This window comes from Panulirus ornatus, chromosome 4 (assembly GCF_036320965.1).
Source record: "Panulirus ornatus isolate Po-2019 chromosome 4, ASM3632096v1, whole genome shotgun sequence".
Lineage (NCBI taxonomy): Eukaryota > Metazoa > Arthropoda > Malacostraca > Decapoda > Palinuridae > Panulirus > Panulirus ornatus.
Window position 1 is genome coordinate 18,349,861 of NC_092227.1, and position 16,296 is coordinate 18,366,156.

The 16,296-nt window shown below is 46.7% G+C and overlaps 1 protein-coding gene across 3 annotated transcripts in view; it reads right to left on the bottom strand.

Annotated features, from left to right (window-relative positions):
- Positions 1 to 16,296, bottom strand: part of LOC139765906 (kinesin heavy chain-like) — a 909,514-nt gene that overhangs the window by 318,273 nt on the left and 574,945 nt on the right. For all 3 annotated transcript variants that reach the window (XM_071693874.1, XM_071693867.1, XM_071693860.1), the window contains exon 3: positions 4,058 to 4,159. In XM_071693874.1, coding sequence (XP_071549975.1) covers positions 4,058 to 4,159 — 102 coding nt within the window. The remainder of the gene's footprint in view (positions 1 to 4,057; positions 4,160 to 16,296) is intronic.

Below are 16,296 nucleotides of genomic sequence, written 5' to 3' on the forward strand. Positions count from 1 at the left end.
CCGTCCACTTTGACACAGGACTTTATGCCTACGGCGGAAATGTCGGAATAGATAAGACCATTCATACCTCCTTCTGACGCGGGAAATGTAAGATGGCTGTGCGCATCACTTTAACACTCCCACATCAGGAAGGTAGTACTTGCCTGAGCAGCTGCTGTCTAAACCCTATCAAAACGGAGGGTGTAAGAAGTTGTGGGCATCACTTTAACACTCCGACATTTGGAAGGTTGTACTTCCCTGGGCGGCCTGTCTTCAGCCTACTAACACGGAGGGTGTAACATGGTTTCGAGCATCACTTCATAATTTCTAGATCAGGAGTGTTGGATATTCCAGGGCAGCTGCTCTCTACAACCTTCTGACACGGAGGGTGTAAGGTGGTTCTGGGCATCATTTCAACACTCCTAAGTTAGTCGGGTAGTGATTCCATGGACATCACGTCAATATTCCTGAGACTCGGCACTTTTCTTGGAGGTTGCTTGCTGCAACTTACTGTAGAGGGTTACGGTCATCACTTCAACATTCACAGTCAGGAGGGTCGTACTTCCCTGAGTGGCTGCTTTCCACAGCCTGTTACACCTATCACAAATTCTGAACCTCTGGCTAGATGCGGGTCTGATATACTGTTTACCTTCTGTAAAGTCCTGGTACTGTAATTATTAGTTTCTGGTTGACCCCTGTGCTAACCTCCTGGTTGACCCCTGGGCTATCTTCAAGGTCACATATCGCGAAGAGATGTTGGCCAGCAGCAGCAGTCCTCATGGAACCATCGGCGGCTCCCACGTCTGACAAGTTGTCAGCAGGCACACGGACCCACACCTGCACGACAAGCTGTTCTTACCATGGGAGAACATATTCCACTGCCGGAAAATGTCGGTCTTCCTCTTGGGAGGTCACTTCCAGTCACCAAACCTGTTGTGATGTTGTTCCTGGGAAAAACTTGGGCAGTCTGTGTGATGTTTGTCCTGGGAAAAGTTGATCCTACGACTGGCTGTCGGGTCCCAGAGAGGGCCGGGGGAAAGACCAAACGCCAAGGGATCGTATCAATCGGTAATGGAGGGTATAGACTGTTGACTCCGGGAATGGTTAAGGGTTGCAAGGAAATTCTAGAAATACAGAAATTATTAGATTTGAACATAAAACTTCAACTGCATATAGCTTATGAACATAACTGTTCATCTTTACGTTCATTTTGATATAAAGAAGTTTCAACAATGGGATAAGAACGCTCAAGCCTCCCTCCACCGACCTGTCTCTCTGAGCAACTTCCTCCATGCAACACTACACACTCCTCTACGGCCTGGCTCGGTACCTGCATTTAGAATACTGCACTGTACAGCCCACACGTAAACCACAAGCAAGAGGAAAATTACCCGGTAGAAGCAGCGAGCCAGCGTCACATTGTCTACAACTGGGGTTCACATCGTGTCTTGCACGGTGGAAACCTGCCACTACACTCAGCCAGTGCAACCCATGTCTGTCTGGTTTTTTTTTTTTCGATCAGAAATTGTCTTCTGTCATTCTTGAAACTTGCCTGCTTCACCTGAGGAGGGAAATAACAATGGGAGGATGGGTCATACTGCTCAGATGAATTTCTAAATGGTCACCAATCATCTCTGCGATAATACCTCGACATTGAGTCGACGAACCTTCGATATTCTGAAAAATTTATATGTTGTTTTGGTAACTAAACTCATCATCCAGATCGAGACGAGATTTTCCCATTTCTTATTAAAAGGGAATTCTACTGAAACACTTTACACTTTATCCATTTGTGACGCCATGGTCAACAACCTGGAGTGTGAAGTTACAAAAGAAAAGACGCATCAAGTACTTATTAATGATAAGCATGTGTTTAATTCTGTGGGTCGTACGGTTGGCAGACACAAACACAGGCACTAACAGAGCAAATCAACTGTACGATAATTGGTGACCACCGCACCTCTCCCCTCCCGCTAGATTAATATCAATTACACCAGCAGAGAGGGAAATAAAACCCCCAGGGGAAATCACCAACGTGCATTCCAGTAAAGTATAGAATATCACAGCGCCAGTCAGGTGAAGCTACGGGGACTTACTAATATGGTAATGAAGAGGAACATTAGGTAATTACTAACCAGCCCGGTAAATGGCTGGCTGGATCGTGTGGCGACCAGCGACACGACGGATGGAAAGGCGGGGTTCAGGTGACACAGCTCGTGTGGAGGGCAGGTGACACAGCTTGTGTGGAGGGAGCCTCAGACAGCGTGGAGGGAGAGGGCGTAAGGCCGTAAAGCGCTGCCAAGGCGTATGCCAGATAAATAAACAGGGAAGAAGCAGAGACAGACACGTGTCCAGATAAATAAACAGGGAAGAAGCAGAGACAGACACGTGTGAGTTACAGACAAGTATGAGATACAGAAACTGTGAGTTACAGGGACGTGTGAGTTACAGAGAGGTGTGAGTTACAGAGACGTGTGAGATAGAGACGTGTGAATTAGAGATGTGTGAGATACAGAGACATGTGAGTTACATGGACATGCGAGTTACCGAGATATGCAAGATACAAGGAAATATATAAGAAAGAGACGAGATAAGATGCACAACAATCATACATTAAATGCGTGAGGAAGACAACACAACAGTCACACAACAAGTGAGGAAGACAACATATCACACATACAACAGGTGAGGAAGACAACACACCTGTCATACAACAAGTGAGAAAGACAACACATCACACATACAAGTGAGGATGACAACACATTATACAAACATATGAAGAAGAATACAAACCAGAGATAAAACAGGTGAGGAAGACAACATATCACACGTACAACATGAGGAAGACAAAGCTTAAGACATACAAAAGGTGCGAAAGACAACACATCAGAGAAACTTCTGATGTGGAATGTGAAAATCAACACATCAGACATACAGGTGAGGAAGACAACGCATGAGACACACAACATGTGGAGAAAACTACACACCACAGATATAACAGATGACGAAGCAACACATTTTACAAAATAACGCGTGAGGAAGACAATACATCAGACATACAATAGGTAAGAATTACAGTATATCAGACGTACAACACTTGAAAAATACATACAGACAGACACACAGCGAGTGAGAAAGAGAAAACATCTTCCACAACAACACGTCGGGAAGACAACACATCAGACATACGACGGGTGAAGAAGATTACACTTCAGACATACATTGGGTGAGGAAGACACGCAACAGGTGAGGAGAACAACAGATCAGATATACAATGGATGAGCAAGATAAAACATCATACACAACAACACGTGACGGACACAACACGTCAGACAAACAATACAGGAGGAAGACAACACATCAGACATGTAACAGGTGAGAGAAAGACAAAAGATGATCAAGATAAGTGAGAAGAGAACAGGTGAAACAGAGAACTGGCAAGACATATATAGCAAATGAATGAGAGATGTTAAATCGACACCAGATGAGACACTTGAAGCAAATATCAAGAGAGTGAGACAATCATAAGACACGACCAACAGGTGAGAAACACCGTCGTGAGGCAAACAGTGACTGTGAGGCAACAGGTTGGTGACACAGCAACGGAGGCTTACAACAGGTGGCACACCAGGGAAAGAAACAGGACAATGATGAGATATACAATAGGCGAGGGACAGATCTTAGACACGTTACTTAGAATTTACATAGAACAAAAAACGTTACTTATAATCTACTTAGAATAAAGGACTTGAGAGAGAAAGATAGACTAGAACATGAAGGACGAGAGAGTACTTACCTACAAGGAGATTTATGCCAAAATGCCGGACTAGCGCGTGGCGCTCACCGCACGAATAAGAGTTACAAAGAACGAGTCGCGCGAGTTACGTGTCGTCAAGCGGTGTGGGAGAGATGGAGAGATTGTCTGTGGAGTTGAAAGCCAGCAGCCCACGAGAGAGAGAGAGAGAGAGAGAGAGAGAGAGAGAGAGAGAGAGAGAGAGAGAGAGAGAGAGAGAGAGAGAGAGAGAGAGAGAGAGACTCCGAGATGTGAGGTGGCGGCGAGAGAGCCAGTAGTACTCACCCTGCCAGGTTGGGTCGCCCAGCTTGCCCTCCATGGTGTGGGTCTTGCCCGACGAGGTCTGGCCGTAGGCGAAGATGGTGCCGTTGTATCCGTTGAGAACATCTGTTGGCAAGACACATCCGTTAATTGCTATGTAAGTCAACATTCTTAACGATGACACTATACCGTTAACCATGATTGATAATGTCACTACATCAGCCATCATACTTAATATTCACACAATACCAGCCATCATTCAACAATGTCATTATATAAGCCATCATACTAAGCAAAGACTTACACCAAATCTCTCACAACAGAGCTAATAGTACAGACATGGTCGTCAGGTCTACCAGACGTATTCCAAATGGATGAAATTTAACTCTACATTCCTTACTCCGTCTGCCACTTCCCTTATTCCGTCTGCCACTTCCCTCCCTCCGTCTGCCACCTACCCTTACTCCGTCTGCCTCTTCCTTCACTTCTTCTGCCACTTCCCTCACTCCGTCTGCCACTTCCCTCACTTCTTCTGCCTCTTCCTTCACTTCTTCTGCCACTTCAGTGCACCTTGTCAGATGAGATGGTTCAGCTTAACCTGGTTTCTTTTACGCAACACGAGACGATCGCCTATCCTCACCCCTGCTCATATCCCACCTTTGATAACCAGTAAATCGTTTAACCCATGATTACTTTGTGCATCTTAGTATTTCTAGTGATATCTATTTTCTGAGCACTATAAGAAATCTGTCAAATTCGGCATGAAAAAACCGACCACCAACCAAATGAATCATTTTGTATTTGTATGTTGTATCTCTACTATACCTACCCTTTGTAACCAAACTGGTCCTGTGTAACCAAACCACTCTTCTGTAACCAGACCGCACCTCTCAAGTTTTTATTTTTCCTGTAACTAAAGTGTTTCTCTGTATCGAAGCTGGTTCTCCGTTATTAAGTGTTCCTCTGTAATTCAACTGTTCCTCTGCAACTAAACTGTTCCTTTATAACCAAACTGCTTCTGTGGAACTAACTGTTCCTCTGTAATCACATCGTTTTGTACTCAACATGTAGGTAAGGGTGTTGATTGTCTGCTTCAACGTCTTCCAGGCATCGTATAACACTTTCTGACCCCTGCTCCCTCCTCAACCCCCAATCCTACTGGCATTTACAACCCTTCCATCCCACTGGCATTAAAAAGACTCCTGGTCCATCGTCCTCCATCCTAGTGGCATCCATGTCTCCGTGCTCCTCTTCATCCTACTAGGTCACCTTTGCCATACCATGCCGAGTCACAGGGCACCATAAGTATTGCATATTGTCCACTGTAATACTGTATGATATTAATCATAGGAGAAGACTGCGCCGGGACTTGATGCTAACGCTGTCTAACACAACGTCTGTCACAAGGTTACTATAAAGTAAGTCTGACCAGTTGTTTATGCGAGTCATAAATATTACATTGAAATTAACACCAGAAACAAAATCAACAGCATTTGAATATCTTATATTTATCACATATAAATGCCTTCGACATTGATGAGTATAGGTATCACATATGTGAACACTAAAATTTCTGTTTAGTACTAGATTTTTAAGCATCTATCTTCTTGGCGCTAAAAGGTAAATTAATGGTCAGCTGCGCTTAAATTCCAGTGACAAGTCTAAGCTGTCTCAAAGAAGACCATCATTTATCACACACTCATTTAATTGCACAACTAAACGGCCGAGCTGTGTCCTGAAGTACAGCGTAGCACAGACGGTGTAAGATGAACAGCATCTCTTCCCGCCTGTATCACTGTTATTGTTTATACAAGAAATGTGGGAAGACCTGTCCATGATTCAAGACAGTGGCTTCAAGTTATCCCTCAGCCTTCTCTGGAGCAATGCTGAGGAAGAAAGTTCTTTTTCCAGGTTTCAAAATTGAACTCTTTCCTCGGGAAAGTTTTCAGATATTTTGGCTGGGTATTGTAAACAAGAAACTTCCGTCTTGTGCTTCGGGCCTGTAAGGACTAATTTACATTCACGAGGAGTGGAGTCCTTCTTTCACCAATACCGTAAATCGTTGTGGATGGGCGGCTGCAGCTGTGGAAAGAAGCCATCCAACACAACACCTCCCGCCTACGCTATGAGGATTTCTTTTGAAAGAATGATGGCTGAAAGTCCATTCCTGTCGGAAAAATGCAACCATCACTCAGGATCTGACGCCCGCAGTTCCTGGAGTCTACGAGCTCTCCCGACGCAGGACTTAGTTTCCAATAAAATATCTCGGGTGCATAGAAACTTCCTTCTTCAGGAGTGGAGGCCATTTCTCACCTGAAAAAACAGCGAGCAAAAAAATGTGAAGTTAGAACGACCACTTCTCGCACTTCCACCCAAAAGTTTGCATCAGTGAAGCAGACTGAAATCTTCACAATAGCTAACACCTTTCTTGTGTCGAGCGGGTGTAGCTGATCGCCTTAATACCAACCTGAGGTTAGGCTTTTGAAAACGCAGGCCATGCCCGCGCCTTACATTTACCGTAACTCACCCCAACCACCTAGCACTTCATAACCCATTATTTCTCTCTCTTCATCCCCCCCACCCCCTTCCCATGCCTGGGTCACAGCCGTCACTGTTCCAGCTGGACTGTGACCCGACGGACCACCACGCTGGCCCAGCTGGAACTGTGGTATGTTTATGTCACTTGTGTCCCCTTCCTGTTCCCCTTTCTCTCTCTGTCAGTTCTCCTGCTATTCTTTCTTTGACATTGTTCATCTGTCTTTCCCTTCCTCCCTCTCCCTTCTAGCCATCATCACCTCCCTTTTCCTTCTCTTACCCTCGCTCCCAACTTTTCCTTAGCAGTTAGGGGCCCTGAGGAGGGTGAGAGCTCAAGGTACAACGCCCCCTTTGTCCCCATTGTGGTAGCACTGATTGGAACTTACAGAAAAAAAAGCAATGCAGCTTTGTGTTGGCACTAACTCCAGAACACGAGTTTACCTTTCATATTAATTTTCTTTGTTTATTTTTAAAAAAAAATCCCCAGAAAAAAACTTTTCAGTTTCTCTAAATTTTCCTTGAACAACAAATTCCTGAACCTGTCCTGGGAGGAAGAGCACACTCGAGATGGATACTCAGTCATAAGAGCACACTCGAGATGGATATTCAGTCATAAGAGCACACTCGAGATGGATACTCAGTCATGTTTACCGTGTTAGAGCCGTCCTGTATGGGTGGGTGTACATGATGCCCGCATGGAAGCAGACGACTGATCCTGTGGTTCCTAGCCTTTATCAGGTGATGGCCCAATACAGCGCACCTGATGGCCGTGTGTGTGGTCCACCTCATATCTGATTCACCAGTAAAATGTGTACATTTGGCGATGTATGCTTAAAAACGACAACACTAAACGACTATAAACATTCTTAAATGATCGTGTAGATATACTGAGTGCATGATAACTGAATCATCAGTTATCATGCACTTTCAGACGTGATCATATACTGAACCTGTGACAGTCAGGGAAATGCACTGTGGATCACCACCAGTGGGGACGAGGATCACCAGTTGGGTGCCACTGGCATAGTCCGGGGTCTGGCTCAGGTCACAGCTCATGATGATCTGATTTCTCAAAGTGTTTGGTCTGCGCTGTGCACTAACCCGGAACACTGGGTGAGTGTAGAGTACAGATCAAGACTGTGCACAGTACAGACCAAGACTGTGTACAGTACAGACCAAGGCTGTGTACAGTACAGACCAAGGCTGTGTACAGTACAGACCAAGACTGTGTACAGTTCAGACCAAGACTGTGTACAGTACAGACCAAGGCTGTGTACAGTACAGACCAAGGCTGCGTACAGTACAGACCAAGACTATGCACAGTACAGACCAAGACTGTGCACAGTACAGACCAAGGCTGTGTACAGTACAGACCAAGACTATGCACAGTACAGACCAAGACTGTGCACAGTACAGACCAAGGCTGTGCACAGTACAGACCAAGACTGTGTACAGTACAGACCAAGGCTGTGTACAGTACAGACCAAGGCTGTGTACAGTACAGACCAAGACTGTGTACAGTTCAGACCAAGACTGTGTACAGTACAGACCAAGGCTGTGTACAGTACAGACCAAGGCTGTATACAGTACAGACCAAGACTATGCACAGTACAGACCAAGACTGTGCACAGTACAGACCAAGGCTGTGTACAGTACAGACCAAGACTATGCACAGTACAGCCCAAGACTGTGCACAGTACAGACCAAGGCTGTGCACAGTACAGACCAAGACTGTGTACAGTACAGACCAAGGCTGTGTACAGTACAGACCAAGGCTGTGTACAGTACAGACCAAGGCTGTGCACAGTACAGACCAAGGCTGTGTACAGTACAGACCAAGGCTGTGTACAGTACAGACCAAGGCTGTGCATAGTACAGGCCAAGGCTGTTACAGTACAGACCAAGGCTGTGTACAGTACAGACCAAGACTGTGCACAGTACAGACCAAGACTGTGTACAGTACAGACCAAGACTATGCACAGTACAGACCAAGACTGTAAACAGTACAGACCAAGGCTGTGCACAGTACAGACCAAGACTGTGCACAGTACAGACCAAGACTGTGTACAGTACAGACCAAGACTATGCACAGTACAGACCAAGACTGTGTACAATACAGACCAAGCCTGTGCACAGTACAGACCAAGGCTGTGTACAGTACAGACCAAGGCTGTGCACAATACAGAGCAAGGCTGTGTACAGTACAGACCAAGGCTGTGTACAGTACAGACCAAGGCTGTGCACAATACAGAGCAAGGCGGTGCACAATACAGACCAAGGCTGTGCAGAGTACAAACCAAGGCTGTGCACAGTACAGACCAAGGCTGTGCACAGTACAGACCAAGGCTGTGCACAATACAGACCAAGACTGTGCACAATACAGACCAAGACTGTGCTCAGTACAGACCAAGACTGTGCACAGTACAGACCAAGACTGTGTACAGTACAGACCAAGGCTGTGTACAGTACAGACCAAGGCTGTGTACAGTACAGACCAAGACTGTGCACAGTACAGACCAAGACTGTGCACAGTACAGACCAAGGCTGTGTACAGTACAGACCAAGACTGTGTACAGTACAGACCAAGGCTGTGTACAGTACAGACCAAGACTGTGCACAGTACAGACCAAGGCTGTGTACAGTACAGACCAAGGCTGTGTACAGTACAGACCAAGACTATGCACAGTACAGACCAAGACTATGCACAGTACAGACCAAGACTGTGCACAGTACAGACCAAGGCTGTGTACAGTACAGACCAATGCTGTGTACAGTACAGACCAAGACTGTGTACAGTACAGACCAAGGCTGTGTACAGTACAGACCAAGGCTGTGTACAGTACAGACCAAGACTATGCACAGTACAGACCAAGGCTGTGTACAGTACAGACCAAGGCTGTGCACAATACAGAGCAAGGCTGTGTACAGTATAGACCAAGGCTGTGTACAGTACAGACCAAGGCTGTGCACAATACAGAGCAAGGCTGTGCATAATACAGATCAAGGCTATGCACCAGTCCAAGGCAGTGCATAGTACACACCAAGACTGTTCACAGTACAGACCAAGGCTGTGCACAATGCAGAGCAAGGCGGTGCACAATACAGACCAAGGCTGTGCAGAGTACAAACCAAGGCTGTGCACAGTACAGACCAAGGCTGTGCACAGTACAGACCAAGACTGTAAACAGTACAGACCAAGGCTGTGCACAGTACAGACCAAGACTGTGCACAGTACAGAGCAAGACTGTGCACAGTACAGAGCAAGGCTGTGTACAATACTGAGCAAGGCTGTGCACAATAGACCAAGACTGTGCACAGTACAGGACCAACGCTGTGCACAATACAGACCAAGACTGGCACAGTACAGACCAAGGCTGTGCACAGTACAGAGCAAGACTGGGCACAGTACAGAGTAAGGCTGTGCACAATAGACCAAGGTGGTGCACAGTACAGACCAAGGCTGTGCACAGTACAGACCAAGAATGTGCACAGTACAGACCAAGGCTGTGCACAGTACAGACCAAGACTGTGCACAGTACAGACCAAGAATGTGCACAGTACAGACCAAGGCTGTGCACAGTACAGACCAAGGCTGTGCACAGTACAGACCTAGAATGTGCACAGTACAGACCAAGGCTGTGCACAGTACAGACCAAGGCTGTGTACAGTACAGACCAAGGCTGTGCACAGTACAGACCAAGGCTGTGTACAGTACAGACCAAGGCTGTGTACAGTACAGACCAAGGTTGTGTACAGTACAGACCAAGACTGTGCACAGCACAGACCAAGACTGTGCACAGTACAGACCAAGGCTGTGTACAGTACAGACCAAGGCTGTGCACAGTACAGACCAAGGCTGTGTACAGTACAGACCAAGACTATGCACAGTACAGACCAAGACTATGCATAGTACAGACCAAGACTGTGCACAGTACAGACCAAGGCTGTGTACAGTACAGACCAAGGCTGTGTACAGTACAGACCAAGACTATGCACAGTACAGACCAAGGCTGTGTACAGTACAGACCAAGGCTGTGCACAATACAGAGCAAGGCTGTGTACAGTATAGACCAAGGCTGTGTACAGTACAGACCAAGGCTGTGCACAATACAGAGCAAGGCTGTGCATAATACAGATCAAGGCTATGCACCAGTCCAAGGCAGTGCATAGTACACACCAAGACTGTTCACAGTACAGACCAAGGCTGTGCACAATACAGAGCAAGGCTGTGTACAGTACAGACCAAGGCTGTGCAGAGTACAGAGCAAGACTGGGCACAGTACAGAGCAAGGCTGTGCACAATAGACCAAGGTGGTGCACAGTAAAAACCAAGGCTGTGCACAGTAAAAACCAAGGCTGTGCACAGTACAGACCAAGGCTGTGCACAGTACAGTCCAAGACTGTGCACAGTACTGACCAAGGCCGTGCAAAGTACAGACCAAGGCTGTGCACAGTAAAAACCAAGGCTGTGCAGAGTACAGACCAAGGCTGTGCACAGTACAGTCCAAGACTGTGCACAGTACAGACCAAGGCTGTGCAAAGTACAGACCAAGGCTGTGCACAGTAAAAACCCAGGCTGTGCAGAGTACAGACCAAGGCTGTGCAGAGTACAGATCAAGACTGTGCACAGTACAGTCCAAGACTGCACAGTGCAGACCACGGCTGTGCACAATACAGACCAAGACTGTGCACAGTAGTCCAAAGCTGTGCACAGTACAGACCAAGACTGTGCACAGTACAGATCAAGAATGTGCACAGTACAGTCCAAGACTGTGCACAGTACAGACCAAGGCTGTGCACAATACAGACCAAGACTGTGCACAGTACAGACCAAGGCTGTGCACAGTACAGCCCAAGACTGTGCACAGTACAGACCAAGGCTGTGCACATTACAGACCAAGACTGTGCACAGCACAGACCAAGGCTGTGCACTGTCTCAGAAGTTACAACACGGGGCGTCTACAGTGCCTGCTGGACTCACTGTACAGAGCACAGATATCGATTTAACGTATTCGTGTTAAGTGTACAGGAAGACGCGGGTTGATCATAATGATAACAGATGTAAATGGATAACTGTGGGGGAAAAAGAGAGAGATACGGGTCACATAATGGGGTGAGGAGAGAACATTTTGAGACTATATACTACGGTAAGGACAGGTTTTTATTAGGGACCGGACTGATCATGAGAGATAATATGAGTGAGGACAAATGACATGACTGAGAGAAGAGATAATAAGTAAGGTCAAATCAAGACTGGTGACGGGTTATATAAGGGAAGCACACGTTGCCAGGTACCACCACAGCAGACAACTCGTGGCTGGTATAACTGAAGGTATCCACCCTCGAGGTGTGAGTCAGCCACTGTTGAAGTACGTACGTGTGAGAAACGCAACACCTGACCGGGATTCTCGCACTTCTAATCACAGTATCGTTTCACTTCCAGGTCGGTGAAATTATGAAAGCCCAAACACGGAAATTATCTCTCACGTTGGAGAGCCAGCCAAGGCTTGGGACAACCAGCGCCATTAGTGTATGCTGCGGGGTCATTAACCTCTCTTGTTTAACTCTAGGACGATCCCGCTGCTGCAGGGCATCATACTGGAAAAAGAACAAAGGAGCTTTGTGTAAATATTTGCCAGTGACTTCCTTTGGGACAAATGAACTGTCCTCCGCTGGGCTGAGTTCGTTTTCTAGTTTTCCTCAGAAACGGTATCAACTTCAGGGGGAACTATTATTTTTACAAATAACTCGTTAGACAACGCTATGAAATTGCAATCTTCTTCTGCTTCGTCAGAAGACATTAGTTCGCTCTTCTGCAAAGTCGAGACGTTAGTTTAGTGTGTCGTGAGACGTTAGATTACTCTTCTACTACGTTTAGACGTTAGTTTACTAGGTTAGAAGACGTTAATTTACTTTTACATTACGTCGAAAGGTAACCTTATTAAGTCAGTAGACGTCAATTTACTTCTGCTACGTCAAAAAGTTAGTTTATTACGTCAGACGACGCTATTTCACACTTCTACTACGTCGAGACGTTAGTTTAGGACATCAGAGGACGTTATTTCACTCTTCTAATACGTGTGGAATTATATTACCACAGCTGTTATTGTCTCCCTCTCCATCCCTCCACCAGGTTCACCAACACACACCCTGGCCTCCAGCCTTGGTGGTCCCAGTATCGAGGGCAATGCAGGATCATTAATGGCACGACTCTACCCCCATGACCTGGCCATGGCTCAGATGGAGAGCCAGCTTCCAGTCCTGCGGCATTCTTCGTCCTATTGATCTCCGCCTAGCATCAGCATAATACCAAACCCAACTTCACTGACCTTTCTTTAGCATCGATTTCCGTTCGTGTGTATCATACAGAAGTGCGCCTCAGAGCAGTAGGTAAATATGGATGGTAATGACCTTGGATTTATTCGTTTTTACAACACTTGGGCTTTGCGTGGTCCAATGGGTAAGGCCATGGTCTGGTGTGGTCCAGTTGGTGAGGCCATGGTCTGGTGTGGTCCAGATGGTGAGGCCATGGTCTGGTGTGGTCTAGATGGAGGGTATGGTCTGGTGTAGTTAACATGGTATAGTTCAAATGGTGAGCTATTCATCGCGTTCCAGGCAGTGGAGGAATCGATACATAGCCTAGGTGGTGTGGGTGGCCCAGATATATGACCTGATCCAGTTGGTGTCGGCCAACTGGTGTACTGCAAGCTGTTTAGCCCATGTGACGCTCACTACTAGAGATCTTAGGTGGCGTAAACTACGTTAAGTGGTGCAGCTGGCAGGGCATAGATGGTGCGGTGCGTATGATGTGATCCAGCTGGCATGGCTTAAAGGCGTTACTTAGATGGTGTGGCTTCGTCTGCTAAGGTCTCTGCTGAGTGGTCCAGGAGCTGTGGGCAAAGTGGTTTGGTGTAAGGAAAGTACTACTTGAGACGTGGCTTTGATGGTGTGATCTGAGTGGTCCTGGTCATGTGGTCTTGATGGTGTGGCCCAACGGTATGGTCCAATGATGTGGTCTTGGTGCTGTGGCCCGATGGTGTGGTCCACTGATGTGGTCTTGTTGGTGTGGCCTGGAGGTGTGGTCCACTGATGTGGCCCGATGGTGTGGTCCACTGATGTGGTCTTGATGGTGTGGCCTGGAGGTGTGGTCCACTGATGTGATCTTGGTGGTATGGCCCAGGCAGAATGGGGATGGTGGAATGGCCTAAACCTGTTCCATGTGTGGCCATGGCCTATACTGAGACTGTCTCGTGTTAAGGTCGTATCATGTCTCCGGCTGTGTTCTGTGCTGAGGCTGTGTCCTGTACTGAGGATATGTCCTGTGCTGAGGATGTGACTTATGTTCAGACTGTGTCTTGTGATGGGACTGTGACCTGTGCTGAGGCTACGTCCTGTGCTGAGGCTACGTCCTGTGCTGAGGCTACGTCCTGTGCTGAGGCTGTGTCCTGTGCTGTGGCTGTGTCCTGTGCTGAGGCTGTGTCCTGTGCTGTGGCTGTGTCCTGTGCTGAGGCTACGTCCTGTGCTGAGGCTGTGTCCTGTGCTGAGGCTGTGTCCTGTGCTGAGGCTACGTCCTGTGCTGAGGCTATGTCCTATGCTGAGGCTGTGTCCTGTGCTGAGGCTACGTCCTGTGCTGAGGCTGTGTCCTGTGCTGTGGCTGTGTCCTGTGCTGAGGCTACGTCCTGTGCTGAGGCTGTGTCCTGTGCTGAGGCTGTGTCCTGTGCTGAGGCTACGTCCTGTGCTGAGGCTATGTCCTATGCTGAGGCTGTGTCCTGTGCTGAGGCTACGTCCTGTGCTGAGGCTACGTCCTGTGCTGAGGCTGTGTCCTGTGCTGAGGCTACGTCCTGTGCTGAGGCTGTGTCCTGTGCTGAGGCTACGTCCTGTGCTGAGGCTGTGTCCTGTGCTATGGCTGTGTCCTGTGCTGAGGCTGGGTTCTGAGGCTGCGATCTGTGCTGAGGCTGTGTCCTGTGCTGAGGCTGTGTCCTGTGCTGAGGCTGGGTTCTGAGGCTGCGATCTGTGCTGAGGTTGTGTCCTGCAACTGGGTAGCGTGATGTGCTAAAGCTTTCTCCTGGACTGGGGCTGTGTCGCGTCCTATTATAAGACTTGTGCTGGACTAAACTCTAACTAAATAAGACCAAATCGTATCAATCCATCTAGACTGTAACTGCTGTAGTTGCAACTTTCCTGCAGTGTCGACAATGTCGAGTGGCCATAAGCTTAAGTTACCCCCAAAATACACCTAGTCAGAAGTGAGTGTGGGTCTGGAGAGCCATATCTAACAAACCCTCTCCATTCTTCTTCTTAGCTACCACTCCAGCCCCACACCCACGGCCCATCCACTCTACTCCACTAAGCCTTATCCACTGACCTTCCCCTGCGACCTTTAGGAGAGTTTCTAAAACCGTACGATTGGATCACATCATCACCAAACCACCCCGTGTTACTGCTTGTGGCACCAGACCTTTTAGCCCTCTGTCAGTGACTGAAATATTCATCATTACACAACGCTCTTGTATTTTCCATTCAGGACACATTTCATCCTTTTTCCAGTCAAATTAACAATCAATGACCTTCACCAGCGCTTAATTTACATTTAAATTGAGTGGTATTTTCCCGATAGAATAATTCTAAATCTTACCAGTTAATGATTTCATCTCGAATTAACAAATCTAAAAGAAGAGTTAATTTCACGGGGGAATATTGTCATAAAAACTACAATTGGGAAAATATCAAAAAATTTTCTAACGTCATTTATGAGAATTATCGACTTTATTCCCGCTGATGTTGCCTCGTGGCGGGGCCGCTGGCGGTGTACGGCAGTTCCCAGCAAATGGAGGTAGGAGGCTCCAAAGGCCGCCATAAAATTCGGAACATTATATTTTCATGTACCCCGGGTCATCCTACAGGTGGTCGATTCCTCTGGAACCCTAAAACTTCGTTAAGAAGAAGACTCATAAGATGATGGAATTCTAATAAGCACGAAAGTATATGAGAGAAGATAATACTACCTTGGAGGGCAAATCCTCTTAGGGAAGGACGCAGTGCTTCCCTCTCCCCAGTCATGATACATTGTGTGAACATTACGTTTAGCTGCAATGAGATGTGTACAAACCTAGACTTAACTGCGCAGAAATATTACAGCAATTCAAACGCCATCTTATCCCCTGCAAGGCGCTACGTTAAATCTTTAGCAACATTTGGTCGTCAGGGGAACAAGAGATGCATCAAGCTACGATGGTTCAACACTTCCCGGTAATAGTTATTTCATTTATGAATGTTGTTCGAGTAAATGTATGTGATGTTGGTGGATCAGACGCCCCTAGATTATCATACAGAATGGGAAGTATATCCTCAGAATAGCTGCAACTGTAACTCCAACTCGTTTCCATGCAATGTTATTCAGCTTAATGTTAAACTGACAGTTTCTTTGTTCCATGGCAACTGATACGGCACGGGAAAACGAGTACCCATCATGGCAATTTTACACACACACACAATATATATATATATATATATATATATATATATATATATATATATATTCAAATCCAGGAACCTTTATCCAGGCTCCTATAGCTTCAAGGCTACTTTACAAAGGTTAGCTGGGACAGGACGGACACCTCTGAAGCGAAAAGCTCTTTGACACCAGACTACTCTCTTTCGTTATCTGAGAATTATATATGACTGAGTTTGGTAAAGTGTGTGAAAGAAGAAATTTAAGAGTAAATGTG